The sequence below is a fragment of the Pristiophorus japonicus genome, chromosome 3 (assembly GCF_044704955.1).
Source record: "Pristiophorus japonicus isolate sPriJap1 chromosome 3, sPriJap1.hap1, whole genome shotgun sequence".
In the NCBI taxonomy this organism is placed as follows: Eukaryota; Metazoa; Chordata; class Chondrichthyes; family Pristiophoridae; genus Pristiophorus; species Pristiophorus japonicus.
The window spans coordinates 251,101,901-251,124,835 of NC_091979.1; the positions used below are offsets into that span (position 1 = coordinate 251,101,901).

Here is a 22,935-nt window from a genome sequence, read left to right on the forward strand (position 1 = left end):
TGAAGATCTCTGAAATTTAGAACTCTGTTCTGCCAATAATGTAAACTTTTTTTTTAAAACAAGTAGCAATATACCTAGCTACAAAGTGATGCTGCTCTTAAATGTTAATGCTCACCCAGTGGGGGGAAAATGCAGTGATCATAAACTGGTGCAATTGGTCAAGCGCTTTTTGGCTTATGTCCTATAGTCTCTTCATTCTGATGCTGCATAGCAGCTCTTAAACAGAAATGCAGAATAAGGTTATTGTTGCATTGTTTATCACTTCTGCTCCTCCTACACACACACTATTAAACGTCCTCATACATTTAAAAAAAAACAAAGCTCAAAAAATGTGAGACCTTCCTCTTTTGTGAAGCTAATGATTCGGCCTTCAATGATTTATACGTAAATGACTAGATTCCATGCTTTTTATTTTATTTTGTTTTATTTTTGAACAGATTTCTCTCCCTTTTTTGTGTATTGTTATGCTTTTGTTGCTTAGTTTGCCATCAGGCCCTGGTGAGACCACACCCTGGAGTATTGTGTACAGTTTTGGTCTCCTTACCTAAGGAAAGATATACTTGCCATTGAGGGAGTGCAACGAAGATTTACCAGTCTGATTCCTGGAATGCTATATTCTCTAGAGTTTCGAAGAATGAGATGATCTCATTGAAACAAACAACATTCTTACAGGGCTTGACTGGATAGACGATGTGAGGATGTTTCCCCTGGCTGGGGAGTGTAGAACCAGGAGTCACGGTCTTAGAATAAGGTGTCAGCCATTTCGGAGGAGAAATGTCTTCACTCAGAGTAGTGAATCTTTGGAATTCTCTACCCCAAAGGGCCATGGAGGCTCAGTCTTTGAGTATATTTAAGACAGAGATCGATAGATTTTTGAATATTAAGGGAATAGAGAGATATGAGGATAGTGCAGGAAAGTGGAGTTGAGGTAGAGGATCAGCCATGATCTTATTGAATGGCAGAGCAGGCTCGAGGGGCCTGGTGGCCTAATCCTAATATGTTCTTATGTTCTTGCCTCCGGGGCGGGGCGGGGGGGGGGGGGGTGCGGCGGGCGGGGGAGGGGCGGTTGTGGGGCTGGAGGAAATTACAAGATGGGAGGGGCAAGGCCATGGAGGGGGGGGATATGAGAATTTTGAAATTGAGGCATTGCTTAACCGGGAGACAATATAGGTCAGCGAGCACAGGGGTGATGGGTGAGCGGGACTTGGTGTGAGTTAGGACATAGGCAGCCAAATGTGATGTAAATAGCAGTAAAATTCCGCCACACATTGGACGGGGATGGTTAAGCAGCCTTGTACACATTATTGTAGTTGAGAAGTAATGGGGTCAAAAACATTGTTTTGTAACTTCCCATGATACACTGAACTTATTTCTTGATTGTTTATTAGAAACTTGATCAAGATCTGGCTGAAGTGAAAGCCCGAGTGGAGGAACTTGACAAGAAATACTATGAAGTGAAAAACAGGAAGGATGAGCTGCAAAGTGAGAGGAAGTAGGTTGAAAGATAGCTACAATACATAGTAATGTTCTTAAACCGGTGAATGTTATTTGGGCCATGAAAGTGTCATACTATTTGTATTCATAGGATCCTTTAAACAATGTTTATTTTTAATTTTTATATTTTAACATTGCACATTATCACAAACCTATTAATTCATATTGAAATATCCTCTTCAGTGTGTTGTGTGTGTGTGTATAAAACTAAACAAATGAATTGTGACTGCAGTCATAAAGCATAGAACTGGCAAGACTTATTAAGTATATTGATAACAGAATGTAGCATTATTTTGTAAGGAGCAAAGGTTTGTAGTAGATGGTTAATTACAATATATCTGTAAACTGCTTTCATACGGAAACCTGAATCCAAGCCTAAATTTTGTAAATCTTATTTAATGAAATTGCCTGTGGTGTGCTCGTCCTTTTACCTAATTAGAACTGGTGGGCTGAATTTTAGCACGCACACACACGGTTGGCTTGGGTTCGGGTCAGATGTTAAAATCTTAATACCTGTAATCTGAACCCCGACCCCCAACTCACCCTCTTCTGGATTTTATGCAGGTGAGATAAGGGGCGGGTAGCCAACCCGCTCCCTGGAGACGGTTTGGCAATTTAAATATATTAATGAGGCTGGCAGCCTCTGACTTAACCTGCTTGGCAGGCTTTACAGTGGGCGGCCGAGTTTCCCAGGCCTCAAAAAATCTGGCAGTTGAAGAGAGCTTCAGAAGATGGTAAGTACCTTCACAGCATTGCTTGTGGGCCAGGAGGAGCAGGAGTGTTCCCCACGCCCCCATACAAAGACCTCCGGGGTAGAGGATTGGGCCCCCCACCCCTCCCTGAGGTTGTGGACCTACCTGGTCCAGTGGCCTGCTCCAGTGTGCTCCCCACCTGTTTGGAAACAGTCAGGCTGACTTCTGGGCGAGGAATTTGCTGGGCATAAAACTCCACTGCATGCGGGTAATACGTCCGAAACTCCGCATGTCACCCCCCCCCCCCCCCCCCCCCCCACAACCTGCATAATACCCAGGCCAATGTGGTTTTTTTTAATTCCCTCCAGTTTTCTACTATCTTTTCTTGAGGGTACTTATGTTGATTTACAGTTTCAAGGGCTACTGGTTATCCTCTGATACCAGGTCCAAAGGGGCATTCTTAACTCACTGGACAGTGAACATTACCAGACTGTTCATCCATAGGGAGCATCAGAACCAAGCTCGAGTGTGTTTCCGTGTAGCATACGTGCTGCTGTCACAGGATAGTGAACAGGATAGGCTGCTGTCACGGAGAACAATGTTCGACTACCTAATTGAGCTGTGTCAGGAAAACACTGTTTGACTGCCTATTTAAATGACTAAACATATTCTGCAGAAAAATCATATTTTCCTCCTAATGCTGCTTCGAGGATTTAAAAAGAACATTGTTATGCAGATTAAAATGAAACAATCCAAAATTGTAAATTTGGCCAACTGCCATGTGTCAAATATCTGGAGCAAATAAGATATTCAGGTTCTCTTTAAACAAGTTAAAATTAATTTCAGATGATTTGTCATGCTTGTTGATGTGGAACTTCTTTAAATAATAAAACTTGTTATCATAAAGTGACTTGGTTTACACAAGCTCATAAACCAGATGGTAATTATACCCCATATTTTAGGAATCTTTTGTGCTTTTTTAATTCATTCTTGGGATGTGGCATGGTTGGCATTTATTGCCCTTCCCGAGTTGCCCTGGGACTTAGATAATAGAACTGAGTGGCTTGCTAGGCCACTTCAGATGGTAGTTAAGAGTCAACCACGTTAGAGTGGCCTGGAGTTCCATATAGGGCAGACCAGGTAAGGTTGGCAGGTTTCCTTCTCTATAGGACATCAGTGAATCACCTGAGTTTTTGAAATGTTTCAAGGACACCCTCAAAGCCTCCTTGATAAAGTGCAACATTCCCACCGGCACCTGGTAATCCCTGGCCCAAGACTGCCTAAGTGGAGGACCAGCATCTGGGAGAGCGCTGAGCACCTCGAGTCTTGTCGCCGAGAGCATGCAGAAATCAAGCGCAGACAGCGGAAGGAGAGTGCGGAAAACCAGATGCCCCACCCACCCCTTCCTTCAACCATTGTCTGTCCTACCTGTGATAGAGACTGTAATTCCTGTATTGGACAGTACAGTCACCTGAGAACTCACTTTTAGAGTGGAAGCAAGTCTTCGGCCAGATCAGCCATGATCTTGTTGAATGGTGGAGCAGGCTCGAGGGGCTAGATGGCCTATTCCTGTTCTTAATTCTTATGTTCTTATGTTCCTCGATTCGAGGGGCTGCCTATGATGATGATACCCGTTAGTTTCAAGGGGCTAGAACCTCTTTTTTTGCATGCTTAATGCCCACTTAACGCCCATTTTACTGCTGAAATGACATACAAAATGGAAACTGGCGGGCATTTTTCGGAAACTTATCGCCGAGCGTTACTTTCCCCATGTGCTTGGCTTTAAATCCATGCGTAAAGTTAAGATTCAATATTGACACCCGCCCACTTTTTTTTGTCGTAAAGAGCATATTTACCGAAACTAGTGGCCATGAGATCGCCCTGCGTCAATTTCACCACCTCGCACACATATCGCCCACAATATCACTCGCCCAAAAAAACGCTCAGGAAAAGTGGAACGAACCGGAACTAATCACAGTGTTATGGACGCCATCTTCTAGCTCACATGTCGCATCCTTTAAAAGGCTGCTGTGCTTTAACCTCAGCGGAGTTTGGATGTACTCTGCAGGTCGTTGGAGTTGATGTGAACATCTGTAAAAACATCTTGACCATACTGTGACCGATTGGAATTGAAGAGGTGTCTTCGTCGGGACATTCATTGTTTGTGACCAATCGGTGGAAAACAGAGAGCTACTGCAATGGAGCCTGTCCTTTCTCACCCTCTCTTGATGACCAATTACATGCAGCAGATTCGACATCGCCGAAGGAACGCTCGACTGCATTATGTGCCCAATGTAAGACGTGACAGACAGATGAAGAGGACCAGACATTACACCCCCTGCAAGTACAAGGAGAAGCAGTCTTGCCTTGACTTGCCTGACACCACCTGCCTTTGGAGACTGCGCTTCCACAAAGAGGTTATCACCTGAGGTACACCAGCTGATGACGGCCGATCTGCAGCCTGCCTGCACCATCAGTACTGCACTGTCCATCGAGGTCATAGTCACCGCGGCACTGTCGTTCTACGCCTCTGGAGACATTTGTGCACTTTCTCAGCATGCCACACATCGCTGCATTAAACAGGTCACTGAAGCCCTGCATGCACACAGGAGGGACTTGATCTGCTTCCCTATGATCCGGGAGGCACAGAGTGAGAGGGCTCTAGGATTCTCCAAAATTGCAAACTTCCCCAAGGTGCAGGGAGCAATAGACTGTACGCACATCGCGATGCGGGCATCTTTCCAGGATGCTGAGATTTTCAGGAACCACTCCCTGAATGTCCAACTGGTTGTCGACCACCAGCAAATTATACTGGCAGTGAATGCTCAATTTCCGGGCAGCATCCATGATGCTCACATCCTGCATGAGAGCACTGTATCTGACTTGTTTAACAATGAGCCACAAGGTCAATGCTGGATTCTTGGTGACAAAGGATATGGCCTCGCCACCTGGCTGATCGCGCCCCCCCCCCCCCCCCCCCTCCGTGACGCCCACACCGAAGCTGAGAGGCAATACAACAAGAGCCACAGAGCAACTCGCAATATCGTGGAGAAAACCATTGGAGTGCTGAAGCAGCGCTTTAGATGCCTGGACCACTCGGGAGGCGAGCTCCAATACCACACTGAGAAGGTAGCTAAATTCATGGTGGTGTGCTCCATGCTGCACAACTTGGCTATCAGGAGGGAACAAGAATTGCCTGATGAGTCTGACAGGCCACTTCACCAGAGAGAGGAAGAGGAGGACGAGGAGGTGGATGCTGACATCGGCCCAGACAATCAGACTGACGCTGAAGCCATACCCCGCCCCTCCTGTAGACCGCATGAAAGGGCCCATGGTGGCATGATAGCTGCAAGAGCCTTACATCAGGAGCTCATCAATGATCGCTTTGCCTGAAAGAACGTTGGTGTTATTTACAAGGCTGACACATTGCTGGGTGTGTAGGTCATACATCAATGGTGGGCATCACCTTGGTGACAGTTTAAGTTGATTGCAGTTAAGTATGATTATACCCTTTGATGTAACTGGATCACCAGCGTGTAATGGTGCAGCTATCTGAGCCAATGTGTGCTACAAGGTTTTGTTAAATAAAAAACATTTAAACTGAACATTAGTCTGAAATCATAAGTATTTCTGTACAAACCAACCCTTCCCCTTCCCCTTCTGACTGCAAGCCGCCTGGCCGAGGAGGTCCTCAGGCGATACTTTGTTGGGGGGAGGGGGGTGACAGCCGAAGCACTGCTTCGATGGATACGGGAGAGGACGATCCCGAGGTGGGAACGTGCTCAGAGCCAGAAGCAAGATGTTGCTGCTGGCTCTCGTGTGTGGTTCGCAATGGGGGTGCGGCGCTCCGGGACTAGTGGGAGTCCTCTGCCACCAGGCTACCAGCTCCAGGGCCTCCATTCCTTCCATGTTATACCTTATTTGTTGGACAAAAAACTTGGTGCCAATTATGTTCTTGGTGCTTAATAGTCTTTCTGCTACAACAGCCAGACAAGCACACACCACAGCCACACACGCTTTCAGTGCCTCTGGGCTCCCTCTCTCTCTGTCTCCTCTTCTGCGCATGTCATGGTGACCCTTGACCACCTGAATCGCGGGAATCGAGCGTTGCCATGCCGTTGCTAAGGACGGCCACACTTTGCTGCAGAAGGTTAAAAAAAATTAACGCTACCGCCCATTTGATATCGCTCGTGGTAACGCCCATTTTCAAAACTGGAGACTAGGTGTTTTGAGAATGGGCGAGAAGTCAGCGATCTGCAAACCCTTTTTTAATGCCCACACCGGAATTATCGCCCAAAAAGTGGAGGTTCTAGCCCAAGGTCTTTTAACTGATGTCAACTTTTTATTTCCATATCTTTTTTAACTGAGTGCAAATTCTCAAAGTGCCATGGTGAATTTTAACTTGCATTCTCTGGATTACTAGTCCAGCAGCATAAACACCAGACTATGGGGCCGAAATGCAGCCTCCCGATAAGGCCTGTTACCGCCGCAAAGTGGCGGCCATGCGGTAGTGTCAAATGGCCGCCGCACGCGGAATTCTCCTTGGTGTTTTTTTCGGCGGTCCCCACTTCCGTCCCGCTGCTGCCAAACCCTCCGAAGTGCATCATCAAAGCGCGCACCACCGATCTCCCGCCTCGCAAGCAAAATTCATCTAAACAAATCTTGCGGCCGCCACATGGTGTCCCCGACAGTTTTTTCTGTCTGTGCACTGTGTTTGCAGTGTGTGACAAATTGCGGTACGGCCACCATTAAAGGGGAGGGCGTGTTGCCGCAGCCGCCATCTTATTTGTTTTGTCGACTGACTACCTTTTCGGCCTGACAATTGTGCCCCCTGGTTCGGCTGGGCCGCCAACAGTCTGGCACCTCCTCTTGGATGCCAGGTCACTGGCCCAGTGGACCTAATTAAAATAATCGCAGAGCTCGCAGCGGCTCTCCCCTTTATATGAAGGGGCGAGACATGGTGACACGCCAGCGTGATGACTGACGGCGCCGGACACTCTGCCTGCCTCTCTTATGACGGACACTCCGCTCCCGCCCCCACTTCCACCCCGTTATGACCGACTTTCGCCCTGCTTGGGGGGAAAAAAAATCAAAAAGCTGAATTTTGCGCAAGAAGCCACCGCATCCATTTTGGCAGTGAAAATGGTAGGTGCGACCCGCTTCCAGCAGGCTGAATTCGGTCCCTACCGTTCTATTTTTCACAGGTCGAGAACTGTGCCAAGCACAGACTGAGAAGGAACTTCTGTGCAAGACTTGTTTCATATGAAATTAAATATCTTGGCAAACAATTTTACTTATTTTTTAATCCTGCACTTTTTATTCTTTAGTTACCTATGGCGGGAAGAAAATGCTGAGCAGCAAGCATTGGCAGCAAAACGAGAAGAGTTGGAAAAGAAACAGCAGCTTCTTCGAGGTGCAACAGGAAAGGCAAGTCTTGTTACTAATCTGTAAAACAAAGTGTGCAGGAACAAAAAAAGCAGCAGAGGAGCAGAATTGAGGATTATAGTTTGTAATTTTTAATTTTATTTTGGATAAAGTTTCCTTTTTTAGCTTGTTTGTGAATTGCATTTGCACAATTCTGCATCTTATTTTTTATTGTATGTCCATTTTCCTCACAGTGGTAACCTAAGAGAACAGTGCCTGAGCCACAAACTTTGTGGCATGTCTGTAATGTACTACAGAAGCTGATTTTTGTAGTTATGGGATTAGGAGTCTGCACTTTTTACCTATTTTGTTGGTCAGAATATTCAACAGCGCAGTTTGTTCGCTTCATAAATTTCAAGAATGAAAATGTCTTACTGGGATCAAATGTCTGCATTACATTTCCATACATCTCCTGTCTTCCACACCACCCTCGTCCAGGTTACATGTTGTTCCCCATGTGGCAGACCAGTCAGACAGTCTGTTCCAGATCTTCATTTTTTTTGATAAGAATGCAGTAAGCCGACTCTACTGCTATTTGATTTACATAAGGTGGTCTGTTTTTTTTTACTGCAGGCCATTTTGAATGGTATCGATAGCATTAACAAAGTCTTGGAGCACTTCGGCCGTAAGGGCATCAATCCGCATGTCATAAATGGATATCACGGGATTGTAATGAATAACTTTGAATGCGATCCGGCTTTTTACACCTGTGTGGAAGTCACTGCTGGAAACCGGTAAGCAGCTTTTGTGAAATAAGGATTAAATTGTTTTTTTTTCAGAGAATGAAATGTTGGTTGGACTATATTAAAAAGGTATAATGCAGTATAAGGCAATGATTACAAATGTGTAATGGTTTAATGATCCCTTGGCGTTGAAATTGTATTGTAACTTTGTCATCCACTCCTCACACAACTTGCTGTATCAACAAGTGGTTGTGATGCTATAACATTTCCTGGCTGTGTTGTATCCACCATGATTGTGTTCTGTGTCTCCTGTTGATAAAATGCCATTGATAAAAGACACTAGATAAAAGCACTTGACGTAGCCTGAGGTGTAAGAACAGTTTTAGGAAGGTAGGAATGTATAGTCCTGGGGGGAAGAACCAAAACCTACTGTGGCTCATCTAGTCAGTCCTAAAGTTCCGAAAATACTGTACTATTTTCCTATCTACAGGTGCAGCATCGAGAATCCGGAACCCTCAGGACCGAGGCCGTTCCGGATTCCGGGCTTTTCCAGGCTGTCGATCGTCATTCTGACGTCACGGATTCGGAAACACCCGAGTCCAGGTTCGGGTGTTTCTGGATTTCGGAACGTCAGAAAGCGGGGTGGGGGGAGGGGTCCCGCCGAGGAGCTGTTTGGACCGGCTCTGTTGCGGAGGAGGTGTTCAGGTGGGCCGGTAAGGGTGGTGGCGAAGGTCGAGCAGCGACAGGGCCCCAGGGTCGGTGGGTCCAGATTCCGGAACATTTTACAGATTCCAGACGACCCTGCCACCGATCGGTCCAGAATCCAGAACTTGGGATTCTTGACGCTGCACCTGTATAACCCTTAATTGCTTCTTTCATCAAAACATTTATCTACCTCTTCTCTTTAGCTTTGCTAGAGTACTACAAAATAGCTTGCAACACTACATAGTTAGGGGGAGCTAACCAACAATTTGTTTTTTACATTTTAGGCTGTTTTATCACATTGTGGAGTCTGATGAAGTTAGTACAAAGATTTTGATGGAATTTAATAAACAAAACTTTCCTGGTGAAGTCACTTTCCTTCCACTCAACAAACTGGATGTGCGAGATACAGCTTATCCTGAAACCAACGTGCGTAAACTCCTCTCCTCCCTTCTATCCCCTTTTCTTTCCCCCCACCCCTCCCCTCAAACAATGGAGCATCTGTTGGCAAATATTCTAAAATTGAACTGTCATTGCAGTATTAATTTTTAAAATTTAACCCCTATTGTGAAACATTCCTAAAATATATATTTAATGGTTTTTAATTTTGAGAAAGAACTCTATACATTTAACTAGTAATTGATCCAAAAACGTTTACTCTTGACTTTACATTTATACATTGCTTGTGCTTTAAAATATTCATTTGATTACTTACGTGATCTTTATATTTGGTAAACCAGCTTTCAGCAGTAATTTTTTAAATCTTTAATTCTTCATTTTCTTTAACAATGTTTCTAATGTGTAATTTTTGCTTTCCAGGATGCTATTCCTATGATAAGTAAGCTGAGGTACATACAAAGATTCGAGAAAGCTTATAAACATGTGTTTGGAAAAACACTAATATGTCGCAGTATGGAGGTATCCACCCAGCTGGCCAGAGCATTTAATATGGATTGCATAACTCTGGAAGGTATGTGTTAATTAATTCTAAATATGGGATCTGTTTTTGTGCAGGATCTTTTCAGAGTTAAGTTGTATATTGTTCAAATAGTGCTCTCGTATGCTTGATATGGAAAGAAATGGCAAATACGGTTTTTAAAACGTTCCTGTTACAGCATCTCACCTGTTCTTATTTGTAACTTAATTTGTGTAACTTGTAGTGTTTATCGCACTGGAAAATCCAACTTCGAACCAGAATTGTTAAATTTGTAAAGTTGTGTATTTGAAACAGTTTCCTATGGTACAGAGTGAAATGACTAGTCATGGTATTTGAAGGGGGAAACTACAGGCTATAGCCACTTAAGGGTTCATTGGATAAAGTGCTATGTTTTGGATTTTTGGATTATGGTTTATACCTCTAAGAGGCCCATCTACTCAGAATTAGTATAGCTCTTCTTCAATGGAATAGATTGTCTTCAACTGTGTGATATTTTGTCCCTGCTAACAACTTTGTGTAACTGGCATTTTGTTTCTCAGATGTTTGTTAATGGATTGATGTCAAATGCAAATGTAGCTTAAGGTCGAAAAAGGCCAGCTGTATTTTGTGAAAGTGACTGGGTGAAAACAACAGAAGATTCCGGATAGTGTGTATACCTTATTAGCACTGCAGGGGGTCTTTACAATATTGTGATTTAAATATTACGAGAATCTGCACTATTATTCATTTGATCATTGTTTGACAGCCACGTCACACATATTAAGAATATAAAACACAAGAATTTGGCAGTATTCAGTAGGTGTCACTGAAGGGCTAATTACTATTCAGATTCATAGAATTCGGAGCAGCTGAGACAGCACTCTGTCTAACCCTTGTGAATTTTTTCCAGATGATTTTGTTGTTGGCATTTGTCGAATGTCCTTAGCTTTCACAAATTGTAATTTAGTTATTGGCCTGTGTGAAGTGAGTTTAAGATTTGATATTCTTCCACCTAACTGGACACGGTTACTGCTAGGCGTGTTACCTGTTCGTGATGAGCTAAGTAACTTAATATGCACACTACCCGGTCATGTGGGGAATCCAGTACAACGTTTGAGAATTTTAAAAAAAAGTCCATACCATAACCGCACCGACTTAAGAGTTTGAATTTTAGAACTGTCAGGGGTTTATTTGTGATTTTGATGGACAAATTGAAAATTGGTTTAAAAGTCAGGAGTGACTGTCTTTTTAGATTAGTTTTATTACTAATTAAAGCACATGATGCATAATTTTCATGATGCTGGAGTGATTCACTGAATGGGGAATTAATAATGGAGAACTGGGAAATGGCAGAGACGTTGAACAAATATATTTTTTATCGTTCTTCACAGTAGAAGACGCTAAAAACATCCCAATAGTGCATAATCAAGGGGCTAAAGGGAGGGAGGAACTTAATACTATCACTAAGGAAGTAGTACTCGGTAACATAATGGGACTAATGGTGGACAAGTTCCCTGGATCTGATGGCTTACATCCCAGGGTCTTAATAGAAGTGGCTGCGGAGATAATGGATACATTGGTTGTGATCTACCAAAATTCCCTGGATTCTGGGGTGGTCCCAGCGGATTGGAAAACTGCAAATGTAACGCCCCTATTTTTTAAAAAAAGGAAGCAGACAAAAAGTAGGAAACTATAGACCAGTTAGCTTAACATCTGTCGTTGGGAAAATGCTGGGGTCCATTATTAAGGAAGCAGTAGCGGGACATTTGGAAAAGCATAATTCAATTAAGCAGAGTCAGTATGATTTTTTGAAAGGGAAATCATGTTTGACAAATTTGCTGGTGTTCTTTGAGGGTATAATGAGCAGGGTGGATACGGGGGAACTAGTGGATGTGGTGTATTTGGATTTCCAGATGGCATTTGATAAGGTGCCACATAAAAGGTTACTGCACAAGATAAAAGTTCATGGAGTTTGGGGTAATATATTAGCATGGATAGAGGATTGGCTAACTAACAGAAAGTAGAGTCGGGATAAATGGGTAATTTTCTGGTTGACAAACAGTAGCTAGTGGGGTGCCGCAGGGATCGGTGCTGGGGCCTCAACTATTTACAATCTATATCAATGACTTGGATGACGAGATCAAGTGTAATGTTGCCAAGTTTGCTGATGATACAAAGATGAGTGGGAAAGCAAATTGTGAAGAGGACGCACAAAATCTGCAAAGGGATATAATATAGACAAGCTAAGTAAGTGGGCAAAAATTTGGCAGATGGAGTATAATGTGTGAAAATGTGAGGTTATTCACTTTGGCAGAAAAAATAGAAAAGCAAATTATAATTTAAATGCAGAAAAATTGCAAAGTGCTGCAGTACAGAGGAACCTGGGGGTCCTTGTGTATGGAACACAAAAAGTGAGTATGCAGTTACAGCAAGTAATCAGGAAGGCAAATGAAATGTTGGTCTTTATTGCAAGGGGATAGAGTATGAAAGCAGAGAAGTCCTGCTACAGTTGTACAGGGTATTGGTGAGGCCACACCTGGAGTACTGCGCCCAATTTTGGTCTCTGCATTTAAGGAAAGATATACTTGCATTGGAGGCTGTTCAGAGAAGGTTCACTCGGTTGATTCCGGAGATGAGGGGGTTGACTTATGAAGATTGGTTGAGTAGGTTGGGCCTATACTCATTGGAGTTCAGAAGAATGAGAGGTGATCTTATCGAAACATATAAGATAATGAGGGGGCTCGACAAGGTCGATGCAGAGAAGATATTTCCACTCATAGGGGAAACTAAAACTAGGGGACATAGTCTCAGAATAAGGGGCTACCCATTTAAAACTGATGAGGAGGAATTTCTTCTCGGAGGGTTGTAACCCTATGGCATTCTCTGCCCCAGAGAGCTGTGGAGGCTGGATCATTGAATATATTTAAGGTGGAGATAGACAGATTTTTGAGCGATTAGGGAATAAAGGGTTATGGGGAGTGGGCAGGGAAGTGGAACTGAGTCCATGATCAGATCAGCCATGATCTTATTAAATGGCGGAGCAGGCTCAAGGGGCCAGATGGCCTACTCCTCCTATTTCTTATGTTCTTATGATTCATTGGGAAAAGACGATTTTTAAGTGAAAGTGAGGAAGGGGTCTTAAGTTTGCTTTGCTCTTGTTGCAATGAATGCAGAAAACAATATTTGGTTGTGCATTACAATGCCCCACCACACTGGATACCAAGTTAAGGATCAGCTCCATAACAGCAATGATCTCTCGACCAATCCTTTATCAGCATCTTGTGAATGACAAATGGTAAACTGCAAAACACAACCTGCTTCTGTTTCGTCTCCAACTGCCACATTTATTTGCAGAAGAGCTAGTAAACTGAAGTTTATTATTTTTATTACTGAAATCCTATCCTAAATCTGCTTACAGTTCTCTCATTCCATTTAACTTGTGCATGACATGCCCTCCTAAGACGAGATGCAACTGAGGGGCCTGAGGGAAGCAGGGATGATTGATTGATTGATTGATTGGGAGAGGGTTTGCGAAAAGAGTCGCTAAAAGCCACATTTTCCCTGAGATCTCAAATGCAGCTTGCAGTCACATTACCCACCTTAAAGAAAAGAAGACAGAGGGAAAAGAAAAAAGGAGTTCGGGGGATGGGATCAGAAGAGGTGAGTGAGAGAAACCATAACACATCAACGAGAAAGTGAGATAGAGACCATTTTTCCTGTCCGTCTGTGTGCCATATCAAATTAGAGCGACCAATAATATTAGAAAAAAAACACACTGTTGCACATTCCTATCTGTTCAATTTGAGCACTTCAAAATAAAGTGCAAAGCAATTCTTCAGGTTCATACAATTGGAGCCAAAAAAATCTGCACCATCTTAAATAGCTCTTAGAAAAACTCATGCATTGTGGACTTTAAAAAATTAATTTACGTGATGCGGGCGTTGTTAGGAAGGCCAGCATTTATTGCCTATCCCTAATTGCCCTTCACCTTCTTAAACTGCTACAGTCCGTGTGGTGAAGGTCTTTTTCGTAGTGTTTGGTACAAGTGGGTGACTTGCTAGACCTATTCAGAGGGCAGTTCAGAGTCAACCACATTGCTGTGGGTCTGGAGTCACACACAGGCCAGACTAGGTAAGGCTGGTAGATTTCCTTCCCTAAAGGACATTAGTGAACTAGATGTTTTTTTAACGACAATCTGGTAGTTTCATGGGTACCAGTACGGGGAGATTTATTTAATTAACTGAAATTAAATTCCCCAGCTGCCATGGTGGGATTTGAAGTTGTGTCTCCGGATCATTAGTCTTACCCCTCTGTATTACTAGTCCAATAACATAACTACTATGCTACCATACCCTACCCATAAAAGTACTCATACTTTTTTGCCTTAAAAGGACACGCAGCTACACATTGAGAGGAAGAATAATACATTGTGTTTTGAAAAAAGTTCCTCTTTTTATAAAATCTTGCATTCTCTGTCTTGCTGTGAGCAGCACCTGGAGATTTTCTATTTTTTTTTTAAAGTTTAAAGACTTCCTGTGTCATGATTTGTCTGTCAACTATTTGTGCTATGTCTAGGTGCTGGTGTTAATTGTACAAACATACATACTATTATACCTCAATCATTCTGGAACTGGGTTGCACTATGCACCATGGCACTGCCGCTTTACTGTGCTTCTGAAGCCTTGGCTGGGCGTCCCTCCACATCCACACCTGCAGTCTAAGCTGAAACCCTCCACCCACTGACAACTTCCACCCATGACCCAAATAAAAAAAGAAATAGAAGTGCAGAGAGAAAAAGACAAGCAAAAAAAAAAAAATGCAATGGAAACACAAAATCAGAGAAAGCGAGAGAAAACCAGAAGATGAGACCAAGAGGTTGACGAGGAGGGAAAGTGAGAGAAGTGGAACAGGTGATGAAGAAAGAACTTGCATTCTCGAAGTCCCGAGTTGTTGTGATCTGGAATGTACTGACTGAAAGGGATGTGGAAGCAGATTCAATAATAACTTTCAAAAGGGAATTGGGTAAATACTTGAAAGGGAGAAAATTTACAGGGCTATGGGGAAAGAGTAGGAATGTGAGACTAACTTGATAACTTTCAAAGAGCCAGTACAGACACGATGGGCCGAATGACTTCCTTTGGTGCTGTCTCATTCTGTGACTCAAACACTTGACAAACTCATCTCTTTTTGAAGTGTCATCACTGTTATGCTGCAGCCAATTTACACGCTATGTCCCACAAACAAGAGTTGAAAGGAATGACTAGTTGGTCTGTTTTTGGTGGTGGTGGTTGAGTAGGTGTATCGAGCAGAACTCCTAGCTCTTTGAATAGTGCACCGGAGTGGGCAGACACAGCCCGGGTCTCATTTGAAAGGTTGCGCCTCTGACAATGGAGCATTCACTGAAGTGTCAGCCTAGGTAATGAGAAAAGGAAGCAACTACATTAAGACAACGGCCAATTGAGAGACCCTTTGGCTCACTGTGAGCAGCACTATGGGAGATTAGTTTATTTAACCTGGTGTCATATGTAATGGAATAATCTGTACACCAGATTCATTGTGGCCTCCTCTTTATATTTTAATGTTTGGTCTTTTTAAAATGTTCTTTAACAAAAGGCACCATCACATGACTGATATGGGTGTTTGTTTCTCACTCTGCCACCGCGACCTTTCAAGATTTAGATGTAGTATTGAATTGAGCAATAGAAAGTGCAGAAACATATTAATAATACTAATTATTATCTGTTAATTGGTTATTAATCACAGAACTTTATAATTGCAAGATATGACTCATTTATATTCATTTTTCCAAATTAATTTGCTCAGCTTAGCTCAATTAGCAGGATTAGCTCAAGAACCCACTTTAAAAATGTTAGAGGAATGTGTTCTGCACCACATCTGTTCATGTTGTGTTAGTTATTTTCATGCTTACTTCAAACACTTGGATTTTTGGATGTAAATACATAAACTATATTTTGAGAACACTTTTGCATTCTCGGGAGATTAGTCAGCTTTACAGCATTCAATGACCAATAGTGCTGTTTTATTAGCTGATTACGCTCATTGACAGCTCTGGTGGTGCATGGGTCAGTTCTGACTCACACAGTGATGTGTAATAGCGTAAGCTTATATAGCAGGAGCGAGATCGATATTCTGTAAGGTTTTTTGTGTGCGGCACACACACACAGGATTGCTGCAGTTTCAGTTATTGTACCGTTTCACGAGTGATGACACCACTGTCAAGGGATTACCTGGGTGTGCAGCTCCCTTGGCCACAGATGTAAATGTAAAGTTTTGCCTCTGTACTTGAAGCAAGAGCTTTGCTGATCTGTGGGAGGATGGAGCAGGCTGACTCATCCACTGTAGAGATGATGGGTATTTATGTGCATTTTTTCTCTGGCTGAGATGACATAATTTTCTTCCAGATAAAATTGATGTTTTCAGATGATGATCCATTTATCATTGTCAAAATGCAACACTCTTTTTGATTTTTACTTTTGACATAATTAAAGGTACAAAATGCTGTACAGTTGTAATCTTTCCCCAAATTCGCTTGCAATTTATCAAACCCATTCAGTTGAAATTACAGGGTGATGCTGTGTATAGACTCAGTATTTATCATTGCTGATGCAGTTTACAGTGCCCATCCATTTTGTTTTAAAATGTATTTGTTCCTTTGGTCTCCATTTTGATTTCTCCTCTATAATTGACTTTCTGTAATTTAAAGTAGCTGTGTAAACTCAGTATTTTAGCAGCAGAAACCACTATTTGTTATTGTCATTAACAGCCAGTAAAGTGGAGCATTTTGTAATCGTTGAAGAAAAGAGCCGGAGGTTTTGAATTCTGTCTTGGCGTAATAGCTGTGTATCCTGTCATTACACCTTGCATTACAATTTTATTCATGGTAATCATCCTAATGGCATTGGGTATTCCTCATCTGACCTGGGCCCCTATTTTCGTCACGATTGTGCGCCATTTTTTGGTGTCCAAACGTTTTTTGGCATGAAATACTTTCCAACTTTCGCCAACGTTTGGAGACCGGCACCGACAATGTGCGCCAGTTTAAAAAATGTTGCCGCAGACACTAGTCAAAACAGGATTGGGTGCCGTTTTTCTGGACTTAATCGATTTTGAGCCATCCACGATTTTTTTCAGCACGGCGCACACTGTCCAAAAGCCCCACAAAAAAAACCATACGTTAAGTTAAGGAATCAGTGCGGGGCACAAGAGGACAGGAGCAAGGCAATAAGAATATACGATAAAATATCTCTTTTTTTCACTAGGAACTCTTTTTGGAGCAAGGGAAGAAGATTTCCGTGTCGAAAGGACTGCTCCCCACCGGCTGGACCCGCAGCAATCCAGGGCCGAATGGCACCCCCACTCCGTCCCGCTCCCCCTGCGAGTTGAAGTTCGGGAGCGGGATGACCATTCGGCCGGGGATTGCAGTGGGTCCAGCCGGTGAGAAGCAGTCCTTTTGGTTCGGGTTTGCAGGGGGTCCAGCCGGTAGGGAGCAGCCCTTTCGGTCCAGGATTGCAGCGGTTCTGGGGCGGGGGGGCGGGGTGGGGGCAACAGTTCCAGGCGGGGGTGGGGGGGGGGGGGTTCCAGCGGGGGCAGAGATCCTTCGTGGCTCTTTCGGCAGCAGCGGGGTACCAGTCCTTTCGGAGGAGTGGGCTTCAGCGTCTCTGGTTGCCCTGACAACTTCAGCTTTTCACGCATGCCCAGGGAGTTTTTAGCTCAGACTTGAAGTTCCGCCCCCAGACTAACTTCAGAGAGCGCTGCGCCAAATTCAAGTATTTCTTTGGCGAAAGTCCCGATTTTTTTTTTTTGCGCAAAAAAAAATGTATGTTAACATGCTCGGGCGCCAAAAATCCAGCAAGTGGAAAATAGGGGCCATAGGACATATGGGCCTCTTGCCCTTAAGAGAGAGAGAGAGAGAGAAAATCTTTTACATAGGATTACATAGGATATATGGCACAGAAATAGTCCATTCGGCCCAACCAGTCCATGCCGGCATTTATGCTCAACTCAAGCCTCCTCCTGTCTTTCCTCATATAAATCTATCAGCCAAAGCCTCTATTCCCTTATCCCTCAAATGCTTATCCAGCCTCCCCTTAAATGCATCTATACTATTCGCTTCAACCACTCCGTGGTAGCGTGTTCCACATTATCACCACTCTTTGAGTAAAAAAGTTTCTCCTGAATTCCCTATTGGATTTCTTGGTGACTATCTTATATTGATGGCCTCCAGTTATGCTCTTCCCCACAAGTGGAAACATTCTCTCTCTATCCACTCTACTCGTTCTATCCACTCTATCAAAATGTTTCATAATTTTAAAGATCTCTAATAGGTCACCCCTCAACCTTTTTTCAAGAGTAATGAGACCTAGTTTGTTTATCCTTTCTAGATAAATATACCCTCGCATTTCTGGTGTCATCGATTTAAATCTTCTCTGCACCCTCTCCAGTGCCTTTTTATAATATGACGACCAGAACTGTGGTTTAACCAAGGTTCGATACAGATTGAGCATAATTTCCCTACTTGTCAATTCTATACCTCTAGAAATAAACCCTAGTGCTTCGTTTGCTTTTTTTAATGGCCTTGCTAACTTGTGTCACAACTTTGTGATTTGTGTATTTGTACTCCGAGATCCCTTTGTTACTCTATTCCACCCGGACTCTCACCCTCCAAGTAATAAGTGACCTCCCCTGTCTTCCTACCAAAATGTAATACGTCACATTTATCTGTGTTGAACGTAATTTGCCAATTATATGCCCATTCTGCAAGTTTATTAATGTCCTGTAATTTATTGCAGTCCTCCTCAGCATTGACTATCTCCTCCCCACCTCCAATTTGGTGTCATCTGCAAATTTAGAAATTGTGTTTTTGATTCCAAATTCTAAATCGTTAATGTAAATTGTTAACAGCAGCGGTCCCAACACTGATCCTTGTGGAACACCACTACCCACCTTCTGCCACTGTGAATATCTACCCCCTTTATTCCTACTCTCTGCTTTCTATCTTGAAGCCAGGTAGCAATCCATTCTGCTACTTGTCCTCTGATTCTGAATTCTCTGACTTTGTTCATCAGTTTATTATGGGGTACCTTATCGAAAACCTTTTGAAAATCTAGATATAGTATATCTACTGCATTACCATTGTCTACTCTCTCTGTTACCTCTTCATAAAATTCAATAAGGTTGGCCAAGCAAGACTTTCCCTTTTGGAATCCATACTGACTATTCATTACAGGTTGAGTGTCCGAAATTCGGAGTTCCGGACACCGGACCAATCCGTGGTGGGGTCGTCTGGAAAATATTCCCAAATCCAGACATTTTTTTAACCGATTACCAAGTTGGGCCTAGGGAGGGGGAAAAACACCCCCAAAAATTCCAAAAGCTAAAAATTCAGAAGACATTCATAAAACCCTTACCTACTAAATCGCTGAAAAAGAATTAAAAAATAAAAACTTTAACTTGTCTTTTTTGCAGGTCTTCAATGCAGGTTTTGACGGCCGCCGACCCCGGAACCGCTAACCCCGACCCGCAGCTGACGCTGCCGAACCTGTAACCGTCGACATCTCCGCTCTGCCGCCGGACTCCCCAGGCCCCTTCCCCCAGACCCGCTGCCGGACTCCCCTGGCCCCCATTCCTCCCCCGGACTCACCAGGCACCCCCTTCCTCCCCCGGACTCCTCAGGCCTCCCTTTCTCCCCCGGACTCCCCAGGCACCCCCTCCCCCCGGAGTCGCCGCTGGGCTCCCCAGGTCCTCCCCGCCCACCATCGGCCCCCTCCTTACCTTGGCCCAGGCATTTCCGGACTCGGGATGTCGGAAAGATGTTTCGGAATCTGGAAATACCTGAACCTCAGTTCAGTGTTTCTGGATTTGGGACATCAGAAAGACGTTCCGAAATCTGGAAATGTTCGGAATGGCCTCGGTCCCGAGATTTCCGGATTTCGGACGCTCCACCTGTATTATATATTTGGTTTCTAGATGTTCTATTTTCTCCATTATTGCTCCTACTAATTATGTTAAGCTGACTGGTCTGTAATTCCCTGGCTATGTTCTATCCCCCTTCTTAAATATAGGTATTATGTTAGCTATCTACCAGTCCTCTGTCAGGCACTACGCCTTTTTCTAACAGGTTATTAAATATGTGCATTAATGTCTCTGCTATTTCTTTCCGAGATTTTTTAAAAATGCGTGGATGCAATCTATCCAGACCAGGGGTTTTATCCTCTGAGTTTGATTAGTTTATTTAATATATCCCCTTTTTTATTTTATCTTATCTTATCTCATCATTCAATGTCATGTCCACCTCTTTTATATCCCTGATAAATACTAAAGCGAAATAATTATTTAATATTTCTGCCATCTCTCTCTCGTTACCTCAGATATTATCCTGTCTATCCCTTAATGGCCCTATTACCATCACAACCTTTTTTTTAAATTGATATGCCTGTAAAATGTTTTACTATTTTTTATATTCTTTGATAATTTGATTTCATAGTTTCTCTTTGCCTTCATAATTTTTTTTTGACTTCTCATCTCTTTGTACTCTCCCTTATCATGCACTCCTCTGCTGTCTATGTACTTAATGTATGCCTCTTTCCTTACCCTCAATTGTTCCCTTATGGCTTTATTCATCCGTGGAGTCTCATTAGTGTTTAGCATGCACCCATTATCTAATTAGCTTTTTTATGTATCCTGCTCCATGTCCAGGAATGGGAAAGGTGCTACAAGAATCTTCCTAGAAAGGAGCAGTATTCAGGTCTGGAATGGGGTGAGTTGTTGAGGGGAAAAGAAGTTAAATAGAATTTACACCAAGGAAACAGGCTGTTTTTCAGCCCAAATAGTTTGTGCATGGTATGTATCCTCCACACAAGCAGTAGTCCTAATCCCAGATATCTCTTCATTCAACCAGCTATCTAACCTATTCTTAATTGTTCCCATTGTCTTTGCTTCGATGACTAATAACCCTTATAAAGATTTCTCCTGCTTTTGACCTTAAAGTTCTTACCTTTAAACATAGAAACATAGCAATTAGGTGCAGGAGCAGGCCATTCGGCCCTTCGAGCCTGCACCGCCATTCAATAAGAACATGGCTGATCATTCAACCTCAGTGCCCCTTTCCTGCTTTCTCTCCATACCCCTTGATCCCTTTCGCCATAAGGGCCATATCTAACTCCCTTTTGAATATATCTAATGAACTGGCCTCAACAACTTTCTGCGGTTGAGAATTCCACAGGTTAACCACTCTCTGAGTGAAGAAGTTTCTTCTCATCTCGATCCTAAATAGCTTACCCCTTATTCTTAGTCTGTGACCCCCTGGTTCTGGAACTCCCCAGCAACAGGAACATTCTTCCTGCCTCGACCCTGTCCAAATCCTGTCAGAATTTTATATGTTTCTATGAGATCCCCTCTCATTCTTCTAAACACCAGTGGATACAAGCCCAGTTGATCCAATCGCTCCTCATATGTCAGTCCTGCCATCCCGGGAATTAATCTGGTGAACCTTTTGCTGTACTCCCTCAATAGCAAGAATGTCCTTCCTCAATTAGGAGACCAAAACTGAACACAATATTCCAGGTGTGGCCTCACCAAGGCCCTATACAACTGCAGTAAGACATCCCTGTTCCTCTACTCAAATCCTCTAGCTATGAAGGCCAACATGCCATTTGCCGCCTTCACCGCCTGCTGTACCTGCATGCCAAACTTCAATTACTGATGTACCATGACACCCAGGTCTCGTTGCACCTCCCCTTTTCCTAATCTGTCACCATTCAGATAATAATCTGTCTTCCTGTTTTTGCCACCAAGGTGGATAACCTCACATTTATCCACATTATACTGCATCTGCCATGCATTTGCCCACTCACCTAACCTCTCCAAGTCACCCTGCAGTCTCTTAGCATCCTCCTCACAGCTCACACCGCCACCCAGCTTAGTGTCATCTGCAAACTTCAATTCCTTCATCTAAATCATTGATGTATATTGTAAATAGCTGGGGTCCCAGCACTGAACCCTGCGGAACCCCACTGGTCACTGCTGCCATTCTGAAAAGGACCCTGTTTATTCCGACTCTCCTGCTTCCTGTCTGCCAACCAGTTCTCTATCCATGTCAGTACATTGCCCCCAATACCATGTGCTTTAATTTTGCACACCAATCTCTTGTGTGGGAACCTTTCAAAAGCCTTTTGAAAGTCAAAATACACCACATCCACTGGTTCTCCCTTGTCCACTCTACTAGTTACATCCTCAAAAAATTCTAGAAGATTTGTCAAGCATGATTTCCCTTTCATAAATCCATGCTGACTTGGACCGATCCTGTCGCTGCTTTCCAAATGCGCTGCTATTTCATCTTTAATAATCGATTCCAACATTTTCCCCACCACCAATGTCAGGCTAACCGGTGTATAATTCCCTGTTTTCTCTCTCCCTCCTTTTTTAAAAAGTGGTGTTACATTAGCTACCCTCCAGTCCGTAGGAACTGATCCAGAGTCAATAAAATGTTGGAAAATGATCACCAATGCATCCACTATTTCTAGGGCCACTTCCGTAAGTACTCTGGGATGCAGCCTATCAGGCCCTGAGGATTTATCGGCCTTCAATCCCATCAATTTCCCTAACACAATTTCCTGACTGAAAAGGATTTCCTTCAGTTCCTCCTTTTCGCTAGACCTTCGAACCCCTAGTATTTCCGGAAGGTTATTTGTGTCTTCCTTAGTGAAGACAGATCCTAAGTATTTGTTCAATTGGTCTGCCATTTCTTTGTTCTCCATTATAAATTCACCTGATTCTGTCTGCAAAGGACCTACGTTGGTCCTCACTAATCTTTTTATCTTCACATATCTATCAAAGCTTTTGCAGTCAGTTTTTATGTTCCCGGCAAGCTTCCTCTCATACTTTATTTTTCCCCTCCTAATTAGATCCTTTATCCTCTGCTGAATTCAAAATTTCTCCCAGTCCTCCAGTTTGCTGCTTTTTCTGGCCAATTTATATGCCTCTTCTTTGGATTTAACACTATTTA

General features: G+C 43.2%; 1 protein-coding gene across 2 annotated transcripts in view; it reads left to right on the top strand.

The window, feature by feature from the left end:
- Nucleotides 1–22,935, top strand: part of smc3 (structural maintenance of chromosomes 3) — a 134,167-nt gene that overhangs the window by 71,854 nt on the left and 39,378 nt on the right. For both annotated transcript variants that reach the window (XM_070876534.1, XM_070876535.1), the window contains 5 exons: nucleotides 1,389–1,492; nucleotides 7,514–7,613; nucleotides 8,184–8,344; nucleotides 9,283–9,424; nucleotides 9,815–9,965. In XM_070876534.1, coding sequence (XP_070732635.1) covers nucleotides 1,389–1,492; nucleotides 7,514–7,613; nucleotides 8,184–8,344; nucleotides 9,283–9,424; nucleotides 9,815–9,965 — 658 coding nt within the window. The remainder of the gene's footprint in view (nucleotides 1–1,388; nucleotides 1,493–7,513; nucleotides 7,614–8,183; nucleotides 8,345–9,282; nucleotides 9,425–9,814; nucleotides 9,966–22,935) is intronic.